The sequence below is a fragment of the Tilletiopsis washingtonensis genome (assembly GCF_003144115.1).
Source record: "Tilletiopsis washingtonensis strain MCA 4186 unplaced genomic scaffold FA09scaffold_28, whole genome shotgun sequence".
NCBI classification, from domain to species: Eukaryota; Fungi; Basidiomycota; class Exobasidiomycetes; order Entylomatales; genus Tilletiopsis; species Tilletiopsis washingtonensis.
The window spans coordinates 189,895-215,256 of NW_020312025.1; the positions used below are offsets into that span (position 1 = coordinate 189,895).

General features: G+C 68.4%; 13 protein-coding genes across 13 annotated transcripts in view; 7 read left to right on the forward strand and 6 right to left on the reverse strand.

The window, feature by feature from the left end:
• Positions 1-43, reverse strand: part of FA09DRAFT_332782 (hypothetical protein) — a gene marked incomplete at its 3' end in the record, with an annotated part of 683 nt that extends 640 nt beyond the window's left edge. The window contains exon 1 of the mRNA XM_025743601.1: positions 1-43. Within this exon, the coding sequence (XP_025594940.1) occupies positions 1-33 (33 nt within the window).
• A 138-nt stretch (positions 44-181) lies between these two features.
• FA09DRAFT_341849 (hypothetical protein) lies at positions 182-2,659 on the reverse strand (the record flags this gene model as incomplete). The annotated part of the gene is made up of 2 exons (XM_025744497.1): positions 182-1,897; positions 1,953-2,659. Coding segments are annotated over 2 exons (2,423 nt in total), but the record flags the coding sequence as incomplete, so codon positions are not given.
• Positions 2,660-4,854: 2,195 nt separating this feature from the next.
• On the forward strand, positions 4,855-5,513 carry FA09DRAFT_172158 (hypothetical protein). Its single transcript, XM_025739301.1, has one exon. It carries the CDS (start codon positions 4,974-4,976, stop codon positions 5,376-5,378), a length of 405 nt encoding a protein of 134 aa, XP_025594942.1. The 5' UTR covers positions 4,855-4,973; the 3' UTR covers positions 5,379-5,513.
• Positions 5,514-6,298, forward strand: FA09DRAFT_172157 (hypothetical protein). The gene has a single exon (XM_025739300.1). It carries the CDS (start codon positions 5,650-5,652, stop codon positions 6,253-6,255), a length of 606 nt encoding a protein of 201 aa, XP_025594943.1. The 5' UTR covers positions 5,514-5,649; the 3' UTR covers positions 6,256-6,298.
• Positions 6,299-8,027, reverse strand: FA09DRAFT_172131 (hypothetical protein). Its single transcript, XM_025739298.1, has one exon. It carries the CDS (start codon positions 7,851-7,853, stop codon positions 6,342-6,344), a length of 1,512 nt encoding a protein of 503 aa, XP_025594944.1. The 5' UTR covers positions 7,854-8,027; the 3' UTR covers positions 6,299-6,341.
• Positions 8,028-8,974, forward strand: FA09DRAFT_172132 (hypothetical protein). The gene has a single exon (XM_025739299.1). The coding sequence runs from the start codon at positions 8,202-8,204 to the stop codon at positions 8,721-8,723; it is 522 nt and encodes a 173-aa protein (XP_025594945.1). The 5' UTR covers positions 8,028-8,201; the 3' UTR covers positions 8,724-8,974.
• A 1,002-nt stretch (positions 8,975-9,976) lies between these two features.
• Positions 9,977-11,139, forward strand: FA09DRAFT_302697 (putative NIT2-nitrilase; the record flags this gene model as incomplete). Its single annotated transcript, XM_025740411.1, has 6 exons — positions 9,977-10,309; positions 10,398-10,511; positions 10,571-10,751; positions 10,820-10,901; positions 10,959-11,001; positions 11,059-11,139. 6 exons carry the CDS (start codon positions 9,977-9,979, stop codon positions 11,137-11,139), a joined length of 834 nt encoding a protein of 277 aa, XP_025594946.1.
• Positions 10,978-12,309, reverse strand: FA09DRAFT_172327 (hypothetical protein). Its single transcript, XM_025739302.1, has 3 exons — positions 12,148-12,309; positions 11,067-11,913; positions 10,978-10,985 (listed from the first exon to the last, which is right to left on the reverse strand). The coding sequence occupies exon 2, from the start codon at positions 11,835-11,837 to the stop codon at positions 11,223-11,225; it is 615 nt and encodes a 204-aa protein (XP_025594947.1). The 5' UTR covers positions 11,838-11,913; positions 12,148-12,309; the 3' UTR covers positions 10,978-10,985; positions 11,067-11,222.
• Positions 12,310-12,332: 23 nt separating this feature from the next.
• Positions 12,333-12,635, reverse strand: FA09DRAFT_323695 (hypothetical protein; the record flags this gene model as incomplete). The annotated part of the gene is made up of 1 exon (XM_025741097.1): positions 12,333-12,635. The coding sequence occupies one exon, from the start codon at positions 12,633-12,635 to the stop codon at positions 12,333-12,335; it is 303 nt and encodes a 100-aa protein (XP_025594948.1).
• A 744-nt stretch (positions 12,636-13,379) lies between these two features.
• On the forward strand, positions 13,380-14,159 carry FA09DRAFT_172377 (hypothetical protein). Its single transcript, XM_025739303.1, has 2 exons — positions 13,380-14,093; positions 14,158-14,159. The coding sequence occupies exon 1, from the start codon at positions 13,427-13,429 to the stop codon at positions 13,892-13,894; it is 468 nt and encodes a 155-aa protein (XP_025594949.1). The 5' UTR covers positions 13,380-13,426; the 3' UTR covers positions 13,895-14,093; positions 14,158-14,159.
• FA09DRAFT_341852 (hypothetical protein) lies at positions 14,010-15,413 on the forward strand (the record flags this gene model as incomplete). The annotated part of the gene is made up of 3 exons (XM_025744498.1): positions 14,010-14,093; positions 14,158-14,316; positions 14,478-15,413. The coding sequence occupies 3 exons, from the start codon at positions 14,010-14,012 to the stop codon at positions 15,411-15,413; spliced, it is 1,179 nt and encodes a 392-aa protein (XP_025594950.1).
• A 1,041-nt stretch (positions 15,414-16,454) lies between these two features.
• Positions 16,455-17,564, forward strand: FA09DRAFT_341853 (hypothetical protein; the record flags this gene model as incomplete). Its single annotated transcript, XM_025744499.1, has 1 exon — positions 16,455-17,564. One exon carries the CDS (start codon positions 16,455-16,457, stop codon positions 17,562-17,564), a length of 1,110 nt encoding a protein of 369 aa, XP_025594951.1.
• Positions 17,280-20,848, reverse strand: FA09DRAFT_332790 (Sec1-like protein). The gene is made up of 6 exons (XM_025743602.1): positions 20,724-20,848; positions 20,375-20,665; positions 20,088-20,177; positions 18,444-20,024; positions 17,843-18,393; positions 17,280-17,781 (listed from the first exon to the last, which is right to left on the reverse strand). Exons 1-6 carry the CDS (start codon positions 20,758-20,760, stop codon positions 17,749-17,751), a joined length of 2,583 nt encoding a protein of 860 aa, XP_025594952.1. The 5' UTR covers positions 20,761-20,848; the 3' UTR covers positions 17,280-17,748.
• Between the last annotated feature and the right edge of the window lie 4,514 nt (positions 20,849-25,362).

Here is a 25,362-nt window from a genome sequence, read left to right on the forward strand (position 1 = left end):
CTGCTGCTGCTGCTGCTGCTGCTGCATAGCCATCTGCTGTTGCTGTTGCTGCATCTGAGCCTGCTGCTGCTGCTGCTGTGCGGCCGCGTGCTGTTGTTGAGCAGCGTGCTGCTGCATCTGCTGAGCGTCCTGCTGTTGCTGCATCGCATGCTGCTGCTGCAGCTGTTGCAGCTGAGCAGACGCGGCATAGAACGCAGCGACGTTCTCCGGACTCGGCGCCGAGGGCGTCTGCGAGACGGCCGGCGAGTGACGCGAGAAGCCCGCTCCAGCTGCGGGCCAGTGCGCCTGCACTTGCTCGTGCGAAGCGGGAGTAGGACGAGCCGCACGAGCTGCACGACGCGAGGGCGTTGGGTACGGCGTGGCAGTGACGGCCGGCACGTGGCGCGTGCCCGAAGCGCGACGCGCAGAGGAAGACGTCGAGTTGTTCCACAGCGCTTGAGGCGAAGGCGTCTGCTGAGCACGTTGAGGCGCCACACGCATGGGCGGGGCATGGGCGTGTGCTCCCGGAATCGGCGGCGGCAGGTAGAGACCCAGGTGGCCGCGTGCACTGCCTGCTGCGAGCGAGTAGTACGAGAGCGGCACGGCGTGCGAGAGGCCCACGGCTCCATTCGAGGTGTTGACGCTCTCGTTGCCACGGTAAGGCGCCACGAGGACCTCAGGAGTGAGGGCGTGGGAGAAGGTAGAGTGGAATGCCTGCGCTGCATACTCGTCCTGCGTCGTCGCAGAGGGACGAGCGACGGGCGTGCTGCGCAGCGAAGGCGCGGCGCTGCTGCTGTGCTGCTGTGGTGCCGAACGAGCATCGGTGGGAGAGACCGAGGCAAGCAAGTCGCTGTATGCGGGCTGACGCTGCTCGTACGCCCGCCGCTTCGTCGGGCGGCCGGAGCCGCTGGCGCTGCCGTTCCACTCGACGGCATGCACGGGCGACTCGATGCGCGTGCGCTCGAAGGCTCGCTTCATGCCCGCGATCGAAGCACTGCCGGACGCCGAGCTCGACGGCCGTGGCACGTCGGGCGAGGCGAGCGAGCGGACGCGGCCGTCGAGCTGCTGCGGAGCCTGCGGTGCAGACGGCGGCGGAGGCGGCGCCAGATGGTCGGGCGTCCAGCCGCTGGCCGACATGGACGGCGCCGGGACCTGGAAGGTAAAGTCGGAGGAGAAGGCGTGCGGTGCCTCGACGGACGAGTCGGGCGGCGACGGCCCGAACGAGGAAGCATCGGGCACCGACGGCGGAAACTGGAAGTACGGCTGCGTGGCGAACGGCGGTGTTGCCGCGCCCGTCGAGGCACGAGCGGCCCACGAGCCATCGGCCGACGAGTCGCTGGTGGTGAGCGACGTGCGTGCCGGCAGCAGCGACGATGCGGCGGCGTGGCCGAGCTGGATGTGACTCATGCTGTGCCGGCCTTGCGCCAGCGAGCGGTGCTGGTGCATCGTGCGGCGCACCGCTGCGTCGCGCGTGGAGCGCTCGATGGCCTGCGAGCGCTGCTCTGCCAGCAGCTCGACGGCGACGAGCCAGCGCCGGTAGTCGTCTGCTGTGGCGTAGAGGCTGGGCAGGCCGAGCCACATCTCCACCTCCATGCGGTTCAGCTCCTTGACGGGCACCTTTGTGATGTCGCTCCACGTCGCCGCCGTGTAGCTGCTGTCGTCCTGCATCTTGTTCGCCAGACTCAGCGCGCAGATGGCAAGGCGGTACTCGCTGCCTTCCTTGCCGCGCAGCGAGCGATGCTGCTGCCGCAGGCGGTGGATGTAGAGCAGCGCCAGCAGAATGACGGCGTTGCTGAGCTGCGTCGTGTTGAGCACCTCGCGGGCAAAGGCCACGAAGCGCTCCTTGGGGCTCAGCCCCAGCTCGGCGTCGGCGCGGCTGGGCGCAAAGCCGTCGGGAGCCGGCGTGTACCAGATGTAGCTGGACGCACACGACCATGAGCATGGTGAGCATCAAGCGCGCCTTCGCGACTCACCAGACCATTTGTGCGAACCACTCTGCCACCTGCGCCTGCGACGGCTGCGACGTTGCGCCACTGGCGGCGTCGTCGCGCTTGAAGACGGGCTCGGGCGGCTCGTTGGCCAGCTCGCTGGCCTGCGGGTGCGAGCGCGAGTAGCTGTGGCGCGCCGATGCGGGCCGCGAGCTGCGCGAGGGCTGCTGCTCGGCCGTCCAGGCGGCGGCAGAGGCAGAGGCGCCGTCGCACGACGCACTTGGCTGCATGTGCAGCGAGTCGAGGCTGGCGCAGCGCACGTCGTGCGGGCCAAGCGGCGGCGTGAGGGTGTGTGGGTGTACGGCGTGGTGCAGCAGGGCGGCGTCGTCGAGGGCGTACGACTGCGCCTGCTGCTGCTGCTGCCGCCAGTGTGCCACGCTCGGCGGCGACGGCGGCGCAGCACTGGCGCCGGGGAAGGGCAGGTAGCGCGGGCTGTGCATCTCGGCGGCGGTACGAGGGCTGTCGCTGCGCGGGCGGCGCCGCGGGGGACTGGCGCTGCGCCGCTCGCAGGCTGCGTCGCTGGGCCGCGACGACGGCGCCGCTGCAGTGGGCCAGCGGGCGTGAGCGAGCGAGGAGGAGGAAGGCGTGCGCGACGCGGCGCCCAGCACGGGGCGCAGGTGGAGATCGGCGGCGGCGGCGGCAGAGGCGGCGACGACGACGTGCGACGGCTGCGCGGCGGCGGCCAGCAGCATTCTCGAGGAGATGGGAGAGCAGAGGCAGAGACGGTCGTGAGGTGGGCGGGCGGCGTCAAGAGGAGCGAGAGGCGGGTGCAGGTGGCCGCGCGGGTCGAGGAGCGTGAGCGCCAGCCGCCGGCCCAGCCAGCTGGAGCAGGCGCAGGTGAGGCGAAGAGGGCCCAAGGAGGCAGGCGAAGCGGGCGGCGCCAGGGGCAGCCTGATTGGGGGATGTGACGATGCAGAGAGGAGCAGGAAGAGGAGCAGGAAGGGCAGGGCCGGGCAAGTGCAACCAACGGGTGAGGAGAGCGAGCGTGGGCTGCCCGAGCCGGACGGACGGCCCTGGATCCGGTGGAGGAGGCTGAGGGGGCAGCGCAGGCAGCGGCACAGGCACACCGCGCGCGTGAGGACGCCGGCGCAGCGCCGCGCCGAGGGGACGGCGCCGTGAGCCGCGGCGGCAGGGCGCCGCGAGGAGCACGCTGCCCAGCGCCGCCGAGCCGTGGCAGGCGCGGCAAAACGGCGGCGGCGGCGTGGTGCGGCGCTGCAACGAGCCCTTGCTGCGCTGCTGCACCGGCAGCGGCCAGCAGCGCAGCGCCTTCCGGCTGCACCTGCACCGCACGGCCGCAACCGCGGCAGCCCGTGGCGCGGATGGATGCCCGACGAGCGAGCGAGCCGAGCGGAGCAGCAGCGGCAGACGCAGGCGCGGCGTGCATGCGTCTCTCTGCGCTGCGCTGATGCATCCTGCGCCGGCGTGCAGCAGCGTGCCTCGGCGGCAGCGCTGCAGGCCAGCAGCGCTCAGCAGGCGGTGCGCGGGCCAGACCAGCAGATGCGCCCGCCGCCGAGGGCCGTCGCCGCGCGCCGCGGGCCCACAGCCCAGAGCGCGGGGAGCGCGCGCGGCCCTCACTTTGGCTTTTTTGCTCGCCTGAGTGCATGTTTCGCAGCCAGCTCAGTCCGCCGCCGCAGCGGGTGCAGCAGCAGCAGGAGAGGAGCGAGCGAGCACAGCAGAAGGGCAGGCCGCCGCTGAGCAGCTTGGAGGAGAGAAAGCGCCTCTCAGCCGGGCCGCCGCTCGTCATGCCGCTGCGCTCACCTCAGCGGGCACACATCGCCTCATCATTCGCATGCGCCCTTGCGGCGCTGAGTCTCGAGCGCAGCATAGAAGGGCGGTGCTCTGCGCGCTGGCTGTGTTGCGGCGCCTGCGCCCGTCGCGGGCATGGATTGCCGGCGCGGGGTGCGCCGGCGGGCGCTGAGGACAAGCATCGAGCGCGCGCGCGGCGCGGCGCGATGGCGCGCAGGAAGGGGGGGCATTGAGCCGTCTCAGGAGCAGGCGCAAAGACAGCGAGAGGGGCGGCGAGGCGGAGTGCGGCGCTAAGGCAGCGTTCAGCGCCCGCGCCACAGCGCCGCACGCACCCCCCCATGGCGCCGCGAGCGAGGAGGGGGCCGCGCGGCAGCAAGGACAAGCGCTGCGCTGCCACAGCCGCCAGCCGCATGCACCACGGCAGGCCGGCGTTCGCAGCAGCAGCGGCAGCGGCAGCTCTTGCTGCGCCCCCTCTGCGCCTGCACAGCGCGCAGCTCGCAGCGGTCGGTGACAGAGGTTTGCCCACCCCTCTTGCATGATGCAACGCAAGCCTCTTCGCCTCGTTGCCGTTGGCGTCCGCGGAAGCACCCTTTTCTTGAAAGCCTCGCGCGCGCGGCTTTCGCTTTGAACGCACAGGGCGAGGAGCATCTCCGGCAGCAGAACGAAGGACGGAGCGCGATCTTCCAGCTCGGGCTGAATGTGACACGAAGCCGCGGCACCGAGCGTCAGGCGAGGGGCCACATGACCCCTGAGCACGGCGAACAAGGGCTTGAGTTCGCACTTTGCTCGCCTCCCTGCGAGGCGGTTAGTGCCGCGCCGCGGGCTGATGCGCACCAGCGCCAGCCAGCAGCAGCGCCTCGGCAGCGGGAGGCACAGCAAAGGCCGCAGGCGATGCCGGCAGGCATGACTCAGGCGGCAGCATCGCGGCATGGCTCGCAAATCCGAATGCACGCCGAGTTGGCGTTCCGGCTGGGCGCCGACTCGCACCAGCCACGAGGGGAGCAGCATGACGCTGCGCTCCATCGCAAGGGCCGGAGGAGTGTGATCTTGGCGTGGCGGTGCAACCGCGGCCGGCACAAGGCGCCTCTTCGCCCTCTTCCTCAGGGGGGGCAATGACGAGCCGGCTTCCGGGCCTGAGGCGATGGGTGGCGCAGGCCGGGAGTGCCAATTTGCGCGGCAGAGTGTCAATTCTCGGCCATACGCGAGCCCCTCGTCGTTGATCAGCCTCCGCCCGCGGCGAGGAGAGCCCGTTCCGGTGCAATGGCACGCGAGGCACTCATCAGACTCAGCTCCTCGGGAGAGTTGAGCCGAAAATCAGCTCAGCATCGAGCCGCGCCTTCGCCGTCGATGCGCAGAGGCGTCGGCACCGGAACGAGGAGAGGAAGCTCTAGTGCCGTGGCGTGCATGGCGCTGCTGCGAGCTCGAGGCTGGATGCAGCACCCAGCACGGGCATCCGGAGCGCGCGGGCTGGCGGAGTCACGAGCGGCGGCACGGCGGGGGCGGCCCGCCCTGATCGACCGTCCGTCCATTCGTTCCTCCTCTGCGGCTCGCTCACAGCACCAGCTCGCAGGCTCGTTCCGCCGCGCCAGGCTCATGCCTCGATCTGGACGCAAACCCCTCCTCGCGCCGGGGCGCAGCAATGCGAGGGCGAAAGGGCCGTGCTGAATGCATGGCTCATGCAGGGGAGTAGCCGAGGCTGACTGGCCGGCCCGCGGGCGGTGCTCTTTGCGGTGCAGGCCGCGGCAGAGGGGCAAGCGCGAGGGCGAGCGAGGTCGCTCATGTGCATGCTCCCTGTGCTTGCGCCTCCGCTCCTCTGCTCCACGCCGACGCCTGCCTTAGCCCGCTCGCTCGGCGCCACAGCACGCTCACCGACACGCGCTTGTTGCTTCGCGCGGCGGGCGGCGGATGGCGTTGGCGCAGGCACGGACAGCTCTGCATGACAGGAGTGCAGTCAGGTTGCAGGCGAGGGATGCGCCGGCGCAGCCGGGTGCCGTGTGGCCGCCGTGGACCGGCCGGCGCGGCGAGGAGAGAAGGGCCGCAGGGGCAAAAAGGTCGGCCGCGCTGGCGGAGGCGAGATGCGACGGCAGCAGCAGCATGCAGAGGCGTCGCAGCGGGCCGCGCAGCCGAGTTGCGGAACGGCACCGGGGCGCGGCGCGGTTGTTCCGCCCGGCCGCACCTCGCTCGCTTTTTCGTGCTCGTCACATGGCTCGGCCTCGGCATCCTGCGCCCCTGCGCTCCCATGCTGCGTGCCTCGCTTGCTGCGATGCTGCGATGCCCGCAGTCGTGCCGCCAGCAGAGCAGCTCAAGCCGCGCCTTGCTGCGCCGAGGAAGCTCGCCGCGGCCGGGAGCGGCGTCTGCCGACTGCAAGCGTCCGCACGGCGGGTGCTGTGCAGCGCGTGAGCTGCTCGCGCTGGCGCTGGCGTCTCCGTCCGGGGCGAGAGCGCCTCGAATCAAGCGCCGCTGGCGGTGCCGCGAGAGTTTGGCATGCAGCGAGCAGCGCAAGGTGCCTCTGCCTCGCATCAAGCCCCCCCACCTGAGCTGAGTAATCCAGCGTCTAGGCGCCGCGAGTTAGCGCTCAGCGCTAGGCCGATGTTCAAGGACGACCTAGGACGAAGCACAGCGATGCTGTCAGGCGCAGAGCAAGAGCAAGCCGTGGCACGGCGCGGGATGGAGGCCGAGTCTCGTCGCTGCAAGCGGCGGTGGAAGCGGCGGCTGCGGTGTCGGTGCTCGAGACCATGGCGTGCCCACGCTTGCGTCTCGCTGTTCGTCGCCGCTCGCGCGCCAAGGCAGCGACCACACCGCATGGACGACCTCGCTCGCTGACTCAGGCGCGCCGCAGAGCAGCTCTCCCAAGTCCGCACGGTCGTCCTGCGAGGTCTGCTCGCCAGCGGCCAGCCGACGGACGCAAGCATGTCGCGGCGCAGCCGCAGCGGCATCCGAGGCTGGCGACGCCGAGATCTCGCGTCTGCCCGCGAGACTTCTCTGTGGGTGCCGGACAGTCATGCATGACGCTATGATCGACTTTGAGTGTGCGAACGGCGGCGCTCGGCGGCGGCCAATCTCATGCAGCGACGTTGGCATGCAGCGCACTGCATGGGCGGCGGCGAGAAGGAGAGGCGCGGCACCGGGAGGCGCGCCGAGCGACGAGCGACGGCGCAACGAAGAGCATCCGGGCCATCGCGAGGGGGTGCCGGCTGCGGTGCCGTGCTGTGCTGCGACGCCTCTCCGCTCGGCGTGCCTGAGCGCTGAGGCGTCCCTCCCGGCGGCGAGCTGGTGCCGCGGAGTTGAACAGCAGCGCCCGCACACCCGCTGCAAGCTGCGCGCTGCGTCGGTGCCCAGGTGCAGCCGCAGCCGGGGAGCTCTCGACGAGACGGCTTTCAGCCTCCGCTCGAGGCACCGCTGCGCGCGTGGGCCAGCGGCGTCGGCAGCGGCGTGCCGCCATCCATGCACCGCTCGCTGCGCTGCAGCAGACCCTGCGTCCTTCGCTCGCCGGCAGCTCGCAGCGGGCTCGTCGCAGATGCAGCGCCTCAGGAGCAGGCGAAGGGGTGATCGCACCGCCTCCGGCTTTGCCACTCCGCGAGGGCCCACGAGGCGCGCAGCAAACAGCAACTTGCGGTCGTGCGGCTTGCCGTGAGAAGGCGCCTGCGCCGAGCGCTGCATCTGCATGCAGACGCACGCAGCGCAGAGAAGGCGACCCGAGCTGATTGACTCGACGAGCTCGTCGCCAGGCCGCTCCGCCGGGCGCGCGCGCGTCCAAGTCCGCTCCCGGCGAGCGCCAGCTGCAGGAGGCACCTCGCAGGTCGCACCGCAGTCTCGACCGCGGCAGAAGCGCATGGCAAGGCGGCGACCGCTGAGGTGCAACGCCATGGCGCTGTGTCGTCTGCGCCTCCTCGCCTGCGTTGGCGGGCCATCGCGTGCGGCGCGCGCAAGCGCCACCGTCTGACGTGGAGCATCTCGCAAAGTTGCGCCGTGTGCCTGCCGCAAAGGCACCTCGATGCAGGCCTCATGCCGTCCGGCGGAACCAGTAGGTCGTCTCCACACGGTGCGCAGTTCCTCCTTTGTTGCGCTGGGAACGGCCGCGACCGCGCGGCTGAGCCTGGACGAGCAGGCAGCCTCGATCGCGAGGAACGACATTTGCATGGCCAAGACGCGGAGACGGGGGCCGCAAGACGCAATGCTGCTGCCCAGCGAGCGCCGCAGAGATGCTCCATGGCTCGCTTCCCGTCCCGGTCGGACTGTCAAGGGGCACGCTAAGACGAGCTTGAGGCCGAGGGGTCTGCGTCTCGGCCGGTCGACGTGGCAGCCCGCAGACGCAGCGGCCGAGGTTGCCGCCTTAGCGTGGCCGAGCTGCTCCACCTTGCGCTCGGCTGACAGCGCAGGTGGCGCTGCTCAGGCACCCGCAGCGCGAGCAAGGCGCGGGAGTGGGCGGCGCAGAAGAGATGCCGTGGCCGACGGGCCTTGGCGCCCACGTCTTCGTCCTCCGCCGTGATGCGCTCCTCCGGGTGCGGCCGGCTGCACCCACGTCGCACCCCGAGCCTCGGCTTCGTTTTGCGGTCCTGCGGCCATGCGGTGTCGGCTCGCGCAGCTCGCGCTGCTCGGCAGCCGCTGCAGGCGAAAGCGCGAGCGCGCCTTGCGGTGCTGTTGCGCCGGCGAGACGGCGAAACGCTGCAATCGAGCGCGGCAGCCGGCCTCGCTGCAATGCCGCTGGCGCTGCAACCTCGCTCGCGCTGCGGCGGGCTGCACCTTTCATGCCCGTGCCTCGCGTCGATCGAGGGCATCGACGCGTCGAGCGCAAGGAGACGCGTACAGTGGCGTGTCGAAAAAGTCGTCGAGACGCCGCTCTGCCGCATGCCGGTGTCGAGCCACACCCGCTGCACCTGCAGATGTTCTCCTCGTCGTCAGGCCTCGGCGTGCTCAACGGCAGGTGCAGGAGAGGTGTTGCATGATGCTCTAGCCCGTGCCTCGGCTGTTGAAGGGGGCAGAGACCCTCCAGCACGTCCTACTGAGTAGGTTCTCGGTAGGGCCCTAGCAGACGCCTGTCAGGCAACCTGCTATGATTTTCTAGCGGACCAGACCAGGCAACGTGCTAGGCCGTCCGTCAGCCGTGTGCTACCGTCTGTTCAGCGTCTGCTAGGCTGCTGCTAGGCTGCTGCCGGGCGCTGCGAGCTGACACGGAGCTGCTGGGGCCTATCGAAACCCCGCTGTGTAGGACGTGCAGAGCGGCAGCAAGGGGCTGCGTGTGGGGGCGCCGAGCGCAAATATGAACGCAGCTGCTGAACCTGCATCAGGCGCCGCTACGATGAAGTGTTGTAGGCGGAGCCATGCGCTGCTGTCGGCAAGCCGGATGACCTCGGCGACGCTGCATCGCTCGACGTTCCGCCGAGGCTCCTCGAAAGCGGAACGGCCACGCCAAAGGCATCAGCAAGGAGGTACGCGAGCGTCAATCTGCATTCGTCGTCGATAGACTCAGTGGCTAAGAGCGTCTCCGTGTCCGTCGGCCGAGCAAGTCAGATGCAGCGCGAAGCCGGTGCGGCAGCGAGTCGAGCGTGGCTTCTGCCGCTGAGACAAGACTACCCAAGGCATGCGCGCCTGGCGAAGGGCGGGGACGAGCACATGCCGCTAGCTTCGTACCCGAGCAAAGAATGGTCGCGCTTGCGGACGTGGCGCCGAGCTGGGCAGCGAGGACGGTCCGTCGGAGCGCCGGTCTTGATGGCCCCGAGCGCTGCATGCGACACTGCGCGCCGGCGGGGTCCTGGCCTCGCAGGAGCGGCAGAATGATCTCTCGACGCGGCGCTCTGCAAGGGCGAGCGGTCAAGCATGCGGCGAAGGCCGGCGGCAAGGAAGCTTGTCTAAGCGCATAGTCAGCATCGACGGACGCCAGTGAGCGGCTCACCGTCGATGGGTGCTCCTCGTCGCGACACACACGTGACAGTTGCGACAGCGATGGAACGCGGCGCGGCAGGCTCTGTCGAAGCACGCACGACTCGGAGTGGCTGCTCGCCGGACGTCGCGCAAGGGAGATGCTTCCAGCACGTTACGAAGCTATGCTTTCATTCCCCTGGCGCGGGTGAGGCAGGCAGGAAGCGCATGGCGGTATTGAGGCAAGGGGAGAGGCCAGGGGCTCGACGTCTGCTCACACTGCGCAGCAGGGGAGTCGCGCCGGCGCACGGGCGCCGCACCCACCGCCCGCCTCCACTTCAAGTTCGCAGCGTCCTTCTCGCCATCACCGCAACAGCGTCCTCCTTGCTCCGGCAGCCAGCACGATGCCGCTCGCCGCCGTCGCCCAGCTCACGAGCTCCGCCAGCATCGCCGCCAACCTCTCCGCCGCGCAGTCGCTGCTCAAGCGAGCCGCCAGCGCGGGGGCACGCGCCGTGTTCCTGCCCGAAGCATGCGACTTCATCGCGCCGGCCGCCGACGTGCCGGCCTTGGCGGCGTCGGCCGAGGCACGCAGCTTTGTGGCCGAGGTGGCCAAGGCGGCAAAGGAGCACGGCGTGTGGGTCTCGATGGGCGTGCATGAGATGGGCGAGGAGAAACGCTGCTGGAACACCAATGTGCTCGTGGATGCGCAGGGAGAGGTGCGCGAGAGGTATCGCAAGGTGCGTCGGGCAGCGAGCAGGCGGCGAGCTAGGCGCATTGGAAGCAGAGGATCATTAGTGCCAGTGTGGCTGAGACCACTCTCCTCAGCTGCACCTCTTCGACGTGGACATCGCCGGTGGCCTCAAGATTCTCGAGTCGGGGACCACGATCCCCGGCAAGCAGCTGCCAGCCGCCGTTCCCTCGCCCCTCGGACAGATCGGCGTGAGTCTTGCGTCTGACTGCTCACCATGGCGATCCCGCTGAGCGCCTCCCGCATCCAGCTGCAGACATGCTACGACGTGCGCTTCCCTGAGGCTGCGCTTGCACTGCGACGACAGGGCGCCGAAATCCTGACGTACCCCTCGGCATTCACTGTGCGGACGGGCGCTGCGCACTGGGAGCTGCTGCTGCGAGCCCGAGCCGTTGACACGCAGTGCTGGGTGCTTGCCGCTGCACAAGTTGGTCAGTCGGCGAGACCGGAGCGCGGATGTAGGCTTCTCACCGGCCAACGTTGACGGGCCCCATGTCAGGCGCTCATCCTGGTTCCAAGCGTGTATCGTACGGCCATGCCATGATCGTTGATCCGTGGGGCAGCGTGGTAGCTCAATGTCCGTGAGTTCGCATGCTCCGTGCCTGGCGCAGGCTCGGCGCTGACACCTGCTCGAGTAGCGACACACAGCCGTACGAGCCGACCTTCTGCGTGGCCGACATCGTGAGTTGCTTGCTTCTCTGCTCGCCGATGCAGGCCGTCGCTGATGCTCTGCCCCAGGACCTCACACATCTCAGCAAGCTGCGCGCCGAGATGCCGCTGTGGGAACAGCGGCGAACAGATGTGTATGCCGAGTTGTAGACGGCAGTCGTTGTACTCTGGACTGCATGTCATCTGCAGATTCGGCGGGCGCTCGTCAGGCAACGGGAGATAGCACATGGTATTCACAAGGCGTGCGTGAGAGATAGGCGCGCGGGGCGTGTAGAGAGAAGAGTCGAGAGTAGAATGGGGCGAGCAGGGCGGACGGACGAGACGGCGAGGCACCGCGGGCTGGCTTCGTTGCAGGCGAGACGGCTTTGGACTTGAGGGCGTGGCGCCATCCGGAGAGAGATGACACGCAACGCGCAATGACGGAAAGCGGCAGGACGTGCAGAGGGACGTGCTGAAAGGACCGGGGCAGTCAAGGAAGCGAGGAGGCGGGGTGTGGAAGACGAAGAGTGGATGTGGATGGAGCTGGGAGGAGGGCGGTGCGTCAGTGCTGAGAGTGGTGGAGTCACAAGGAGCGGTCGAAGGGCCGGGACAGGCGACGAGGCTACGCTTCCCGCAAAGCTCGCGCGCAACAGCACTGTCAACGGTGCATGCTTCACTGTGCATCTCTCTGCAGAAGAGACGGCCCATACGCAAGCGCTAGCCCTTCGCAGGCCCGAGGAACGTCGCGGATCTCTCGTCTGCTCGATTCGCTCGAGCCCAGCCGTGCCTGCGCGTAGACCCATCGTGGTGCGCACAAGCTGCACGGCACTGCGACATACGCAGCACGGTAGCATGCGTGCGCTGGGCATACAAGCGCAGCTCCAGTTCGCATAGCGCGAAGCTCTACGAGACTACCGACGCCATGCAACGAGACCCTGCGCGCAGCTGGGCAAAGCAATCGTCGCTCTGAGCCGACGCACGAGTGTCTGCAGCTGCCACTCGATCGAGCAGATATATGCCGCGACTTCCTCACCATGCTTGCGATGGGCCCAAACGCCGGCAGGCAAGGTGACGCGAAGGTGCGCACATGCGGCGCGACAGCGCCATGCCCTACATTGAACCCTATCAAGACCGTTCCTGACCCGTCTGACGCTGCAAGGACCGGACGCAAAGACTCACCGAGAGTGGAGGAACTGGTGAACGGAACGAGGAGCTAGAAAGCGCGCAGCGCTAGATCGCACCACGGCGCGCGACGACGGTGGATGGAGAGCGATGGCGCGCAGGGTCTGCTACCATCCCGTGCCTTCGCTCTGCTTCTCCTCCATCTTGCGCGCGTGGCACGCGCTCCAGCTCTCTCTGCGCGCCTAGCCCAGCCGGTTCTTGTTCTCCCGCTCGGCCTGCTTGAGGCGCTCCTCGAGCGTCTTGCTCTTGTGCAGCTGGCTGGCGGTGAGGCGCTCGCGCTCGCTGTTGGCGGCGGCGCGGTCCGAGTAGCGCATGCCGTCGGCGACGCTGCCGTGGTAGGAGGAGGTGGTGCGCTGCAGCTCGTTGCCCGTCTTGCTGCGGTTCGTGTCCGTGCGCTTCATCTCCTTCTTCGACGGCGAAGACATGCAGGAGCCCTGTGTGTGGAGTGGTGAGCTGCATGTGGAGACGGCGCGCGCGATAAGCATGCGGTGCGCACCATGGTGAGTGAGGTGTGGGGTGGTGCGAAGGGTGGGGTGTGTGTGAGGCGTGGGTGCGCGTGAGAGCGAGTGTGAGAGGATGATGGGGGTGGGAGTGATCGGCTGAGCGCGCCTCGCCGATGTATAGCCTCGCTGCGCGGCTGACCAGGCGGCGGCCGGCGGTCAGGAGAGCGGGCGGCGGGCGCGGCGGATCTGCTGCGCCGGCAGCGGCACGGCAGCGGCAGCGGCACGGCAGCGGCAGCGGCACGAGATCGAGCACGGCGGCGGCGGCGGCGCGCAGATGCAGCAGACCGCTCTCGTGCCAGGCCGTCCCCACGCGCCGCGGCGGCGTGCCGCTGCGCCTGATGGCGCCGCCCCTCTCACGCCGGCCCCAACTCCACGCTCCCACACAGCGAGCCGTCGCAGCATGCCTCTCTCTGCGTGCTGCTGCTGCGGCGAGAGTCCTCGTCCAGGCTGCAACTGCGCTGCGCACACGCCGCCCGATCTGCCTCTCTGCCAAGAGACGCGCTCGGGCTTCTTCTGCCGAAGCAGCCTCGTCGTGGAGCGGCCCGTGGAGGTGGCAGGCGGCGGGCGAGAGGCGGTGCAGCGGCGCATGCGGCGCTGCGTCACCGTGGCGCCAGGCCGGCGGCTCGGCGGGCGCGGCGCTGCGCTCAGAGCGGCGCCCTTTGCCGCCCACGGCGCCGCCTCGAGATTGTTCGAGACGCCGAAGGATGATCTTCCAGAGCGACGCCTCTCGCTGCCCCTGACATCGCTGCTGAGCTCGCAGGAGATGCTCGTCCATGCCGAGCCAGCAGCATGCTGTGAGGCCAAGGGATCGCGAAGCAGGCGGCCGCCGGAGCATGCTGCCTCTCGAGCCGGCGGCTGAGGCTGCGGTCACGCGCGCGGGCGCGCCCCTCTTTCCTGCTGGCGCAGCGCTCGACATCTGCGCTGCTGGCTGTCGCTGCTCCATCTCGACCCCACGACGCCCTCGATCGCCTTTCGCTGCGCCCGCAGAAGGCGCTCGGCGCCCTCTGCAGCGAGCCGCTTCGGGCTCGTCGTGTGACTTGTGCGAGGAAGCAGAGCGTGGGACAGTGCGCACGTGCCCAGCCGAGCGCTGCCTGCCGCTTCTTCTCAACGATCTGCGGCGCTTCTGTGCGTCATCCTCTCGCAGGATGAGTGCACGACGGTGCATGTGCCGCCTGAACGTTGCGCTGCTGAGACAGGACAAGGGTCGAAGGGGAGCTCGCCGGTGGAAGGCACCGCGCTAGCCGTCTCGCAGCCGGCGGCTGAGCGGCTGCGCGCGCCATGCGCGTGGCCGTCGCGCGCGGCGTTCTCACCGCGCAGGGCGTCCTTCCCTCACCACCACCATCCTCTTCCTCCAGCATGATCTTCCGCCTCGAGGCGCTCCGCCTCCTCGGCACGGCGTTTGGCGGTGCGGTGCTTGAGCGCACCTTCTTTTCTGCACCTGTACGTGCCCTACTTGCCCCTCTGCTCGCACGGCGCTGATGCCCTCCACTTGCTCCGCTCGCAGAAAGGCTCGCTGCGCACCCTCGTCTCGTCGTGCCGCCTGCCGGTGCGCCAGGCACTCGTGACGGACGTGACGCAGGGACAGTTCAAGCTGCTCGATGACTTCTTCTGCATCGCGCTGCCGTTCTGGAGGGAACTGCAGGGAGACCGCGTGGGCCTTGGGGTGAGTGCGGCGCGTGCAAGTGGTGGAGCAGGATGGAGCGTGGATCAGCGGGCTGGGCTGGGCACGGCGTTGAGTGGCCCGGAGCTCGACCCGTGAAGCTGGCGAGTGACCCGCCGTGTCGTGCCAGGCATGCCGTGTCTTTGCTGACACGCGCTCCGCAGGCGTCGTGTCTGCTCCTCTCGGCGCTGCTGCCGACGATGGTGCACCTGACCTACACGTCGATGTCTCCCAACACGCGCTCTTCGCTCGGCGTCATGATGCCCATTTTCGTGGCGCTGGCTAGCCAGTTCGTCGGCTACGGCCCCTCGCTGTTGTTCGTGGGGCTGCCGCCGTATCTGCAGGCGCTCTACGCCCAGGCATCTTCGGAGAAGGTCATGCCCACGCTGCCTACGCCTGCGCCGGGCATCTACGCTTGCAACTTGGCGCTCATCGGCAGCTTCGCCACGTGGCTGCTGCAGCAGTTCTTCGACGTGCAGTCGCGGCAATGGACGTGGGCCAACCTTGCGTTCCAGGCCTATCCGCTCGCCATTCTGGCGCCGCTGCTGCTCCTCGGCGCGCGCGAGGTGCCGAGGCCCAGCAGCGAGGGGGATGCGCGTCTCGAGCTGGCATCGTACGGCGCCGCAGAGGTGTCGTACTGCTTCGAACGCACGTGGGCGTACAAGCGCCAGTCGGCACTCGTCTCGACGTTCGTGTACTGGTACGGCATCAACCGCCTCTATCGCGGCTGGACGGCCGACGGCGCTCGCCTGACGGATGCCTCGCACCTCACGCTCTGGAGCTTTGCGGGCACCGTCGTCTTTTTGCTGCTTGCTCGCCTGGCGGAGCAGACGTCGACGCGCAGCACGGCGCCGGTGCAGCCGACGACCGGCAAGGTGCGCAGCGAGATGGAGCGCGAATGCGACGCCGCACTGGCACGTGCGCCGGCGGGCAGCCCGACACTCGAGACGAACGCGCTGGTCCAATCTCTGGCGGCACTGCTGCTGGGTCCGGGAGCGGCGATGGGCCTCTGGTGGGCGCACGGCGAGGAGCGTGCGGGTTGGATGGCGCGCCGTAGCTGGCGCGAGACGGCGGCGATCAGCACAAAGAAGCCCGAGTGAGGCGGGGCGAGTGGGAGCAGATGACGAAGAGGTGGGGTGGGAGGGCATTCGGCTGCAGCGCAATCAATCAACGATCATTGTCCTCTGTGCGCACTACATTGGCCGTGCAAATTGCTTCCGTGTGGGCGCGCGCACCGCGAGCGAGAGCGTCCGTAAGGTCGAGCGCAGACGAGCGTCGCTACCACCGTCGCGTACGAGAGGGGGGCCAGAGTTGGCCGTGGCTTGGGCGTGTGGGCGTCTGGCGTGGGCGTCGTCTCGGGCCGTTGACAAGCGCCCATGCGCCAACGCTAGCGGACGCCCACGCGCAGGTGCAGGCTTGGCCGGACCCAGCATCTCGCACCTCGGGTCGGGCGACGGCGTGGGACAGGCCCGTGCGGCGCAGTGGCATCGAATGCTGGCCGGCGGCGAAGGAGGCGGGGTCGAGCGTTGCTGCTGCACCTACGCCCACGCCAACGCCATCTGGGCGAGGCGCACTCGGCGACTTGGCGCGCGAGCGCGCTAAGAAGACGCCGCGCGCGCGCGCGCAGCAGACTCGCCCGCTCCCACGCGTGTGGCGCCCTAGCGACGCCTCGGGTCGCAGCAGGCTGCCGTGTCGTGATGTCGGAGGCAGCGCAGCATGCAAATGCTTCCGCTCGACGTCGGCCAAGCTAGAGCAACCTAGGAATAGCAGCAGCCGTGGCAGCGCGGGGATGTGGCGCTGGCGACCGCGCGCGCGTAGCGACGCCGCCGTGCTGCTCCATCGTCGCGATCCCGCTGCTTGCCATGTTCGCGCTAGCTTTGCCGACGGCCAAGAGGAGCATGTCATCGAGATGCAGCGTATGGCAGGGCGTGTCATGGCCATCGCTGCGTTGTGGGCAAAGATGTCAGGCGGAGGCAAGGGTATAAAGGGCGCGGGTCGAGCGAGTCCACTCTGCCCTCTCCTCACAATCCCTTGTCACCTTTTCCTCTCTTCTCAGTAGCTGGTCTACTCTTCCTTGTTTGAAGCGTTCTCGCACACTCTTTGCACACTTTCATCACCACTTCACCTTTTCGACTCACACAATGCAGCTCTCCGTCGCGTACGTCGCTCTCGCGCTCGCCTCGCTCGCCGCCGCCGCGCCAATCCAGCAGCAGCGCGGCTTTGGCGACTGGGTCTCGCAGCATGCCAACGGTCTTCAGGATGCTGCAGCAAGTGCAGCCGGCCTCGGAGTTGCCGGTCCCGTCGGCGCCATCGCCGGCAAGCATATTTCGGACCACCTGCAAGGCGATCGCCGCGCGGTGCTCGTTGAGGACGACGCGGGCGTCCGCCGTTGGAACCCCATCTCTGAAATCAAGGAGCACGCCAATGGACTCACAGACATCGGCGCGGGTATCGCGGGTGGAGTCGCTGGCTCTCCCGGGGGGATTGGTGGTGTCTTGGGCGGTGCAACGGCCGGCATTGCACTTTCCGACAAGCTGCAGGGCGAGCGACGCGAACTTTTTGGCGAGCGTGGCACTCCGATGGACTGGATCGAAGACAACCAGGATACGATTCAGGATCTGGCTGGCATCGGGATCGGAGCGGCTCTCGGATCGGCTGGAGGGCCCGTCGGGGCGGTCGGCGGTGCAGCTGCTGGCGCTGCCGTGACCAACTCGATCCAGGACTCCTTCGACAACCGCCGCGCCCTCGATGACCGTGGCGTCCTCGATTGGATGGAGGAGCACCGCAACGGCGTTCAAGACGCCACGATGGGTACGATCGGGGGCATCTTGGGCGCTCCCGGAGGGGCGGCTGGTGTGATTGGCGGCGCCGCAGCGGGCGCCGAGCTGAGCGACAAGTTCCAGGGCGAGCGGCGCATGCTGCGCGTCGCGCCGGAGCCGCGCCCTTATACGACGCTTCCCTACGTCCGTCCCGACGGCCCTCGCTTCCACACGCATCCCGTCGTCGCTCGTGGCGTCGTTGAAGATCTCAAGCAGACGGCCGAAGGCGTGGCGCAGGCCGTCGACGAGCACGCCGATGACGCCGCACACGCGTTCCTCGAGCAGGGCCGCAAGGCGGCCCTCGCCGTCGCCGATCATCTGCAGGCTCGTCGTGCTGTCACTGATGAGCCGGGCAAGAAGCTCATCGATGATGCTCACAAGGCGCTCGTCGAGTTTGCAAAGCACGTCAAGCCGGTCACGCTCGTCGCCTGAGACACACGCGCGCGAGTGACACGTCCGCGCGCGGCGCGCGCGCGTCTCGCGGCGCTCGTGGCCCGTGCGCCCTCCGCCTTCCCCACCCCTCACTCCCTTCTATAATGAGCGCACAGCCTGCTGGCAGGCCGTCGTCGCACCCTCTCTAATGCTATGCTTCACTCGTGTGCAACATGATCATTGCTCAGGCTCCTGACCGCTTAAAGGAGAAGGGATTCTGCGTGGCGCGAGAGTGCGAGTCAGCTCGCGCTCTGATGACGCGCCAACATGCGCCTCACCTTCATCTTCTTCTTCTCCTTTCCGGCCTTCGGGTCGCTCTGCGTGCTCATCGCACTCGGCGCTGGACTCTGGCGGCCAGAGCCGGCTGCCATCTGAGCGCCAGACGACGGACCATAGCTCTGTGCCGGTGCACGTCCTCCTTGTGGCCGCATCGGCGGCGCACTGGGCGGCGGCGAGATCTGCGGCTGTTCGGCGGCCTGGAAGCGGCGGTCGTAGCTGGACTGGTTCGGCGGGAAGCTGGTGCTGCCGTTTGAGCGATGCGCAGGCGCAGACTGAGGCACCGAGGCGTGCGGTTGGCTGTGATGATGCTGGTGGTGGTGGTGGTGCGCGCCGTGGCCATTGTCGGCATAGTCGGCATGCTGACGAGAGCCGCCGCGGGCGCGGTCAGCTTGCGCTCGAATGCCGCTCGAGTCGTTGTCCGGCTTTGAGAAATGGCTAGCGCCGGCGGGCAGGCTGCCGCTGCGAGGGCTCGGCGCACCTGACCCGCCGGCCTTGCCGAAGCGCTTGAGCGACTCGATGAAGCTCTCGGGCGTGATGGTGTGCGAGGAGCCTGCAGAAGGGTTAGTCTAGATGTTCACATCGAAGACGTACACGACTCACCGATGTACACGTCGCGGCCGAGCTTCTCGCTGACCTGGTACGCGCTGCGAATCTCCGAGTACGTCATGCCGCCGGCGACGAACACAATGACGCGCTGGCGATTGTCGTTGCGCTCGGCGCCCGCGCCGCCTGCGCCACCTGCGCCCGGCCGGCCCTTCTGGTGCCACGTCGGCTTGGCGGTGCGCAGACTGCTCGGTGCTGCTCGCGGTGCGCCGACGGCCGGCGACGACGAGCGCGAGCTGCCGAGCGGGTTGCCGAGGCCCGACGCCAGGCCCGTCTCGGCCGGCGCGTCGCGGACGTACGGGTACGTCGTCTGGTCGAGGCGGCCGGCAAAGTGGTCCTCGAGCATGAGCTTCACCAGCGGCTGGTAGCGGCTCAGCTCGTACTCGTTCTCGCCCGGCACCTGGCGCCGCTTGCCCTTGCGGAACCAGGCGTCCCAGCCGCTGTTCTGCGGGTCTTTCACAACGCGCGCGCCGAGGTGCACCAGATTGTCCACCGCCGCCATCTCCTGCAGGCCGAGGCGCGCGTGCTGGAAGAGGCGCTTGCGGTCCTCGTCCGGCACGCCCTCGGAGTACATGATGTACAGCGCAATGATGCGCACCTTGTCGGCGTTGCTGAGATGCCGGTCGTCGAGCAGCGGCACCATCTCCTCGACGAGCGTGCGCGGCTTCTGCCCTTCTGGCGTGGTGCGCGTGGCGCAGTTCTGCTCGACCATGGCCTGCTGCGGCAGACGCGTCTTTTCAAAGATGTTCATCGCCTCCTGCGCCATCGTGAGGTGCAGACTGAGCGCGTCCTTCGTCTCTTGCATCTCGGGCAGATTCGCCAGCAGATCGCGCATGTCCGAGAGGCTGCTGCCCTCGTTGAGCTGCGCCGAGCCGGCGTGGCTGGCAAAGTCGCGCGTGAGGCGGTCGATGGCCTCGGCGATGTGCAGATGCCGAATCGCGCACCACACGGCGTCCTCGTCGCTCAGGCGCGCCGTCTTGTCCTCCTTTTGCCCCTCGGCATTGACGAAGCGGTACGAGTACGACGTGCCGTCGTCGTCGAGCCTCAGCAGGTCGTTGACCATGGCCTGGTAGCTGAACTCGTGCAGAAACGGCGCGACCGTGTCCATCGTGCGGTCGGTGATGAACATGACGCCGCGCGGCCGCGTCTCGGGCTTCGGCGGGTTGTCGGCGACGTAGGCGTCGATCGCTGCCTGCAGGCGCATCGCCAGCTTGCGCGTAAAGTGCTCGCCGCCGGACGGGCCCGAGGTGGACGCCGCACTGGCATCTGCGCCGCGCAGCCGCGCCATGCGCATGCTGCCGCCATAGCCGCTGGCCGGCGCCGTGCTCGGGCCGGGCGAGCTGCCGGGCACGGGCGTGAGGGGGCCGAGCGGCGGATGTGAGGGATTGTAGTAGCGAATGAGCGGAAACTCGTTGAGCGTCACGCAGACGTTGAGCAGCGTCTGCACCGTGTACTGCAGCTCGTCCTCGATGGCCGCCAGGCTTTCTGCCGGGTCGAGGCCCCACGAGCCGCCCGGCGGCTGGAAGAGCGTGTAGAGGCTCTGCGGCGTCTTGAGCGAGAAGACCTGCGCCTCGGTCGCTGCAAGAAATGCGATCAGATGCAGGCCACGGACGCTGCCGCCTGGACACCCGCAGCACTCACGCCAGAAGTTGTTGTACAGCTCGATGAGCTGCCGCAGCCGCGGCTCGGCGGGCGAGCTCGTCAGGCGCTGCAGGAGCGCATCAGACAGGGCTGTGAGGGGGTCAGCAGAGCAGAACCAGACCGCTGCGGCGAGCGCATGCGTGATGCGACACGGCAGCAGCGGTGTGCGACACGGCCGCAGCGTGGTGCGATGCGGCAGCGGCACGCATAGCCCAACCCGGCAGCAGCTTGCGGCAACCGGCCCAGCAGCACCTCAGCCGCACCTCGGACCAGCACTGCCCACTCACCATCGACGAAGAAGACGTGTCCCGCCGCATACTGCGTCCTCCCATCTGCGCCCGGCGTCAAGTCTCTGATGATGCGCTCGACGTTCTGGCTCGTCGGGCAGAGCAGGTATGCGGCCTCGTAGTCGGGCTGCGCATCGCGGCGGCCCTCGATGACCTCGACGACCGTGACGTTCTCGCGCAGGATGGCGTCGAGCTTGAGCAGCGCATTGAGATGCGTGCGTGTGAAGCCGTCGACGACGAGGATCTTCCAGCGCGTCGGCGGCTGCACGGAGCGGATCGTGGTCAGGTAGCCTGCGCGGCCGGGGTGTCAGCTGAGGCATGGCCTGTGCGGCGATGAGGCCGCACGCACGCTCGCGCGACGCTGCGATGAGCGACTTGGGCGCCATGGCGCGGGGCCGGCACCGGAGCGGGGTGGAGAGCGGCCGAGCGAGGTGCTGAGAGCGAGTGTGGCGGTGCGGTGTGCGGAGGAGCGGCAGGGTGCTGGTGGTGGTGGGCGCACACGAGGCGGCGCCCGATCGTCGGCGCGCGCCAGCAGCGGCAGCTCAGCACGGGCAGCGGCAGGGCGCGTGCGTGCAGCAGTGCCGTGCGCCGCGGGTCATCGCGCATGGGCGCGCCGCCGCGCGTAAGTCCGGGGCACACCGCCTGCGCTGCTGCCCGCCAGGCACGGGAGCAGCAGAGCCGAGGGCGTGGGACAAAAGGCGGGGGGGGCGCTGGCGGCGCGAAGCCGGCCGTCACCCGTGCGCTGCTTTGCGGGCCCCTGGCAGGCGCTGCTCAAGGGGCGGGGGCTGCGGCAGCGCCAGGGGCACGCTCGGGTACGCCTCGGAGGCCCAGCGCTGCAGGCTTCGTCATCCACCGAGAGGACATTGAGCGACGGCGAGCTCATGACAGGGCAGAGGATCGGCGCTGGCTCGGCATGCTCAGCCGGCACGTTGAGCCGGCATGCTGAGCGGAGGAGCGGGCCCCGGCCGCAGCAAGGGTAGCAGCTGCCGCAACGCAGAGGTGGCGCTGTAAGGAGGCGGCCGCCTCGAGGACGTCCAGCGAATGGCGCAGCGACCGGAACTGAAACTTCGGTACGCGCGCTTTGGACGTGCTCGCCACCGAAGGGGACGGGTGAGACAAGACATCGCGAGCGGCGATCGAGGGCCGCGAGCCGAGCAGGCGCCCTCGATTGTCAACCTTCCGCTCTCGAGAGCTGAACAGAGCAAGCAGACACAACGACAGACGCGAGATAAGAAGCAGAAGAGATGCTGATTGACACCAAGGGCGCGCACACTCGCAGGGCGGCGGCGGCAGACAGACTTGGAGAACAGAAGGACGCTAAGAGACGCGGAGGGCTAGAGAAGGATGGTGTGGGTGCGGCGCCGAGAGAGCGCGCGGGTCATCATGAGGAGCCGAGACTGGAGACTGGAGGCGAGAGAAGGAGAAGGGTGACGGGACGCTGTCTCGAGAGACGGCTAGAGTTCGACACAGGTGTACGTCGTGCCAGCAAAAGGGAGCGTCGTGACGAGGCAGACGCTGGCGAGGTCGAGCGGCAGGTTGATGTTGATGTTGCACTTCTTCGGACCGCAGGTAACCTCGCAGCCAGTGCCGTTGCACGTCGATCCGGCCGGGCAGAGCTTGCCAGTCGATCCGCATGTCGCCTGGCAAGAGCCGCCGCTGCAGAGCGAGCCGGAGCCGCACGGAGCGCCCGTAAGACCGCAGTTCGGCTTGCACTGGTCTGCCACGCAGGTGTTTCCCGACGTGCACGGTGCTCCGGTGCCGCAGTTGGCCTTGCAAATGCTGGCCGCGGCGCTGGTGCACGTTTCGCCGGCAGCGCAGTTCTTCGTACCGCAGTCGAACGTCGGAGCCGGTGCCTGGCACGTCGCGGAGCTGCCGGTGCCCGAGCAAACTTGGCCGTTCGAGCAAGGAGCGTTCGTCGATCCACAGTTGGCGACGCACGTGCTCGTGAGCGAGTTCGAGCACGATTCGCCGCTAGCGCAGTTCTTTGTACCGCAGTCGAACGTCGGGAGCGTCTGGCACGTCGCGCTGCTTCCCGTGCCCGAGCAGACGGCCGGCAGGGTGCAAAGACCTCCCGTGCTTCCACAGTTGGCGACGCAGGTGCTCGTAGCCTTGCTCGCGCACGACTGGCCGCTGGGGCAGTTGACCGTGCCGCAGTCGAAGCTCGGAGGCGCCGAGCAAGTCGAAGTGAGCTTGTCCGTGCACGTTTGGCCGCTAGGGCAGTTGACCGTGCCGCAGTCGAATGTTGGCGTCGGCGTCGTGCCGACCTGGACATCGACACAAATGAGGTCGAACAGGCCCAGCGAGACGCTGATGAGCGAAGCCTTCTTAGCGCACTGCTTGCCGTCGCCGCAGTCCTTTGTGCAGGTCGGGTCGCTTCCGGTCGGTGCTGCGACGCACTTGGGAGCTGCTGCGTCCGACTTGTCACACACCTGAGTCGTAGGGTCACATGTGGCTGATCCGCAGTTCGAGGTAGGCGCAACGGCAACGTCGACGCAGAGCAGCTGACTCAGGCCGAGCTCGACCGACAGGAGGCTGCTCTTGCACTCCTTGCCGCTGGCGCACGCCGTCGAGCAGCCGGTAGCGGGGTTCGACGGCGTAGCGATGCACTTGGGAATCAGGCCCGACATGTCGCAAACTTGAGTCGCAGCATCGCACGTCGCCGCAAGGCCGCAATTCGGCGTCGGCGTCGTCGGGTTCTTGCACACACCGAGCTGTCCGATGCCGACGCAAGTCTGAGGTGCCTGGCACGGCCCGCCGGTAAGTCCGCAGTCGTCTACGCAAGTGGAAGTTGCCGCGTCCGAGCAGCTCTGGAGCGCTCCGCAGTTGACCGTGCCGCAGTCGAACGTCGGCGTCGGGTCCTTGCAGATTCCGAGCTGTCCGAGGCCGACACACGTCTGAGGTGCTTCGCACGGCGCGCCGGTGAGTCCGCAATTGTCGACGCAAGTGGAAGTGGCGGCATCCGAGCAGCTCTGGAGCAGGCCGCAGTTGACGGTGCCGCACGTGTACGTAGGCTCTGGCGCCTTTGGCTCGCAGACCGCGAGGGCGTCAACGCCCAGGCACTCCTCGCCGTCGGAACAAGGCGCGCCAGTGAGGCCGCAGTGGTCGACGCAGCTCGAAGTCGCGGCATCGGTGCAGGTCTGAGTAGCGGAGCAGGTCACCGTTCCGCAGGTCGGCGTTGACGTTGTCGTGACACACTTGGGAAGGAGTGGGTTCGAACGGTCGCAGCTCTGGCCGTTGGCACAGCCGCTCAGCGCGAGGCCACACGCCGACGGGTTGCCGAGGTTGATGCATGCCGAGGCGAGGTTCAGAAGGCCGCACGTTTCGCCTGCGTTGCAGCCAGACGGGCATGACGGGTCCGTTCCGACGCCGACGTCAACGCACACGAACTCGGAGAGGTTGAGGTCGAGGTCCAGGAAGTTCTTGCGGCACGTCTGAGTCGCGCCGCACGGCTCGGCACAGTCCGACGGAGGCGTCGTGGCGTCGGGCTTGCAAGTGGGCACGACGCCGCTCGTGTCGCACGTCGAGCCACTGGGGCATCCCTGGACAGCCACACCGCACGGTGTCGGAGTCGGCGTCGTGTCAGGCACGCACTTGGGGTCGAGTGGCTCGGACTTGTCGCACCGCTCGCCGTCGGGGCATCCAGACAGAGCGTTCAGGCCGCACGCCTCGGGCACCTCGACATCAACGCAGACGAGCTCGAAGAGGTTGACCTCGAGGTCAACCAGCAGCGGCTTGCGAGTGCACTTTTGAGTCGAGGCGCATGCCTTGTCGCAGGTCGGCTCGCCAGTGGTCGCCGGCACACACTTGAAAGGAAGGCCTGACTTGTCGCACGACTCGCTGGCAGTGCAGGTGTCCAGGCCACAGTTCGGGGCCGGCGGGAGGACGTCCGGCTTGCAGTAAGGCAGCGCGCCGCTCTTGTCGCACGTCGTCTGAGCTGGGCAAGCCGGAAGCGCGCCACAGGCATTTGACGGCACGTCGGGTGTGCAGACGCCGCTCGAGCACGACGAGCCGGACGGGCAGCCGTTGGGGAGAGCGCCGCACGGCGTCGGGTTCTGGGGCAGGATGCCGATGTCGATGCAGAGGAGGCCCTGGACATTGGCCACGATGTCGATCAGCGAGTTTGTGCAGCGCTGCGTTGCCGAGCACTGGTTGCCGTCGCACAGGCACTGGCCGCCGACACACGTCTCGCCATTTTCACATGGCGTCGTACACGTCGAGGGCGTCGAGGGCGTCGGCGTCACGCACGAGCCGCTCTGGCAGACCAGGGGCGACGTGCATGCTGGGCCGGTGCCACAGCCAGTGGGCGGTGGCGTGACGCACTTCGGAATGGTCAAGAAGCCGACGCTGACCGTCGAGCACGTCTCGTCGTCGGAGCACTCGCCGTCCGTGCCGCAGATGCACTTGCCCAGGATGCACTCCGAGCTGCCAGGGCAGCCGCCCTCACACGGAAGGACCGGCGGCAGCTCAGTGTCCTTGACGCATTCGTCGCTCTTGCACGAGTAGCCCAGTCCGCAGCCAGCCGTGTTTGTGCCGCACGGCGTGGGGTTCGTGGGGTTCGGCAGGATGCCCACGTCGACACAGAGGAGCTTGCTGACGTCGAGGACGATCTCGATGAGCGAGTTGGGGTCGCGGCAGACCTTGTCGGTTGCACAGACAGCGCCGTTGCACTTGCAGACGCCGTCCGTCGTGTCGCAGACCTCGTTGGTGCCACAGGCCGGGCAGCTCTTGGGCGGGGTGACCGGCGTCGTGGGCTGGCAGCTCGGAAGCAGCGGCACGTTCTCGAGGCGGGGGAAGAGCGACGGCGGCGTGCAGGTCTCGTCGGCCTTGCACTCGTCGAGACCGCCGCAGAGGCACTTGCCAGCGACGCAGAGCGCCGGCAGAGGGCACTCCTTGTCGCAAGTCAGCGTCGGCGGCGTGGTGGGCACGCACGAGCCGAGGACACATGTCGAGTCTTGCCCGCAGGCAGGGGTGCACTGCGTCGGCGGCGT

Coding starts and splice junctions, on each gene's coding strand:
- FA09DRAFT_172327 (XM_025739302.1), bottom strand. CDS start 11,837: ATGCCCAGCGCACGCATGCTACCGTGCTGCGTATGTCGCAGTGCCGTG.
- FA09DRAFT_172157 (XM_025739300.1), top strand. CDS start 5,650: ATGACAGGAGTGCAGTCAGGTTGCAGGCGAGGGATGCGCCGGCGCAGC.
- FA09DRAFT_332790 (XM_025743602.1), bottom strand. CDS start 20,760: ATGGCGCCCAAGTCGCTCATCGCAGCGTCGCGCGAGC. Junction 20,666..20,723: donor CATCGCAGCGTCGCGCGAGC/GTGCGTGCGGCC, acceptor CCGGCCGCGCAG/GCTACCTGACCACGATCCGC. Junction 20,025..20,087: donor GCTGTACAACAACTTCTGGC/GTGAGTGCTGCG, acceptor CATTTCTTGCAG/CGACCGAGGCGCAGGTCTTC.
- FA09DRAFT_172377 (XM_025739303.1), top strand. CDS start 13,427: ATGCCGAGCCAGCAGCATGCTGTGAGGCCAAGGGATCGCGAAGCAGGC.
- FA09DRAFT_172131 (XM_025739298.1), bottom strand. CDS start 7,853: ATGCAAATGTCGTTCCTCGCGATCGAGGCTGCCTGCTCGTCCAGGCTC.
- FA09DRAFT_172158 (XM_025739301.1), top strand. CDS start 4,974: ATGGCACGCGAGGCACTCATCAGACTCAGCTCCTCGGGAGAGTTGAGC.
- FA09DRAFT_172132 (XM_025739299.1), top strand. CDS start 8,202: ATGCGCTCCTCCGGGTGCGGCCGGCTGCACCCACGTCGCACCCCGAGC.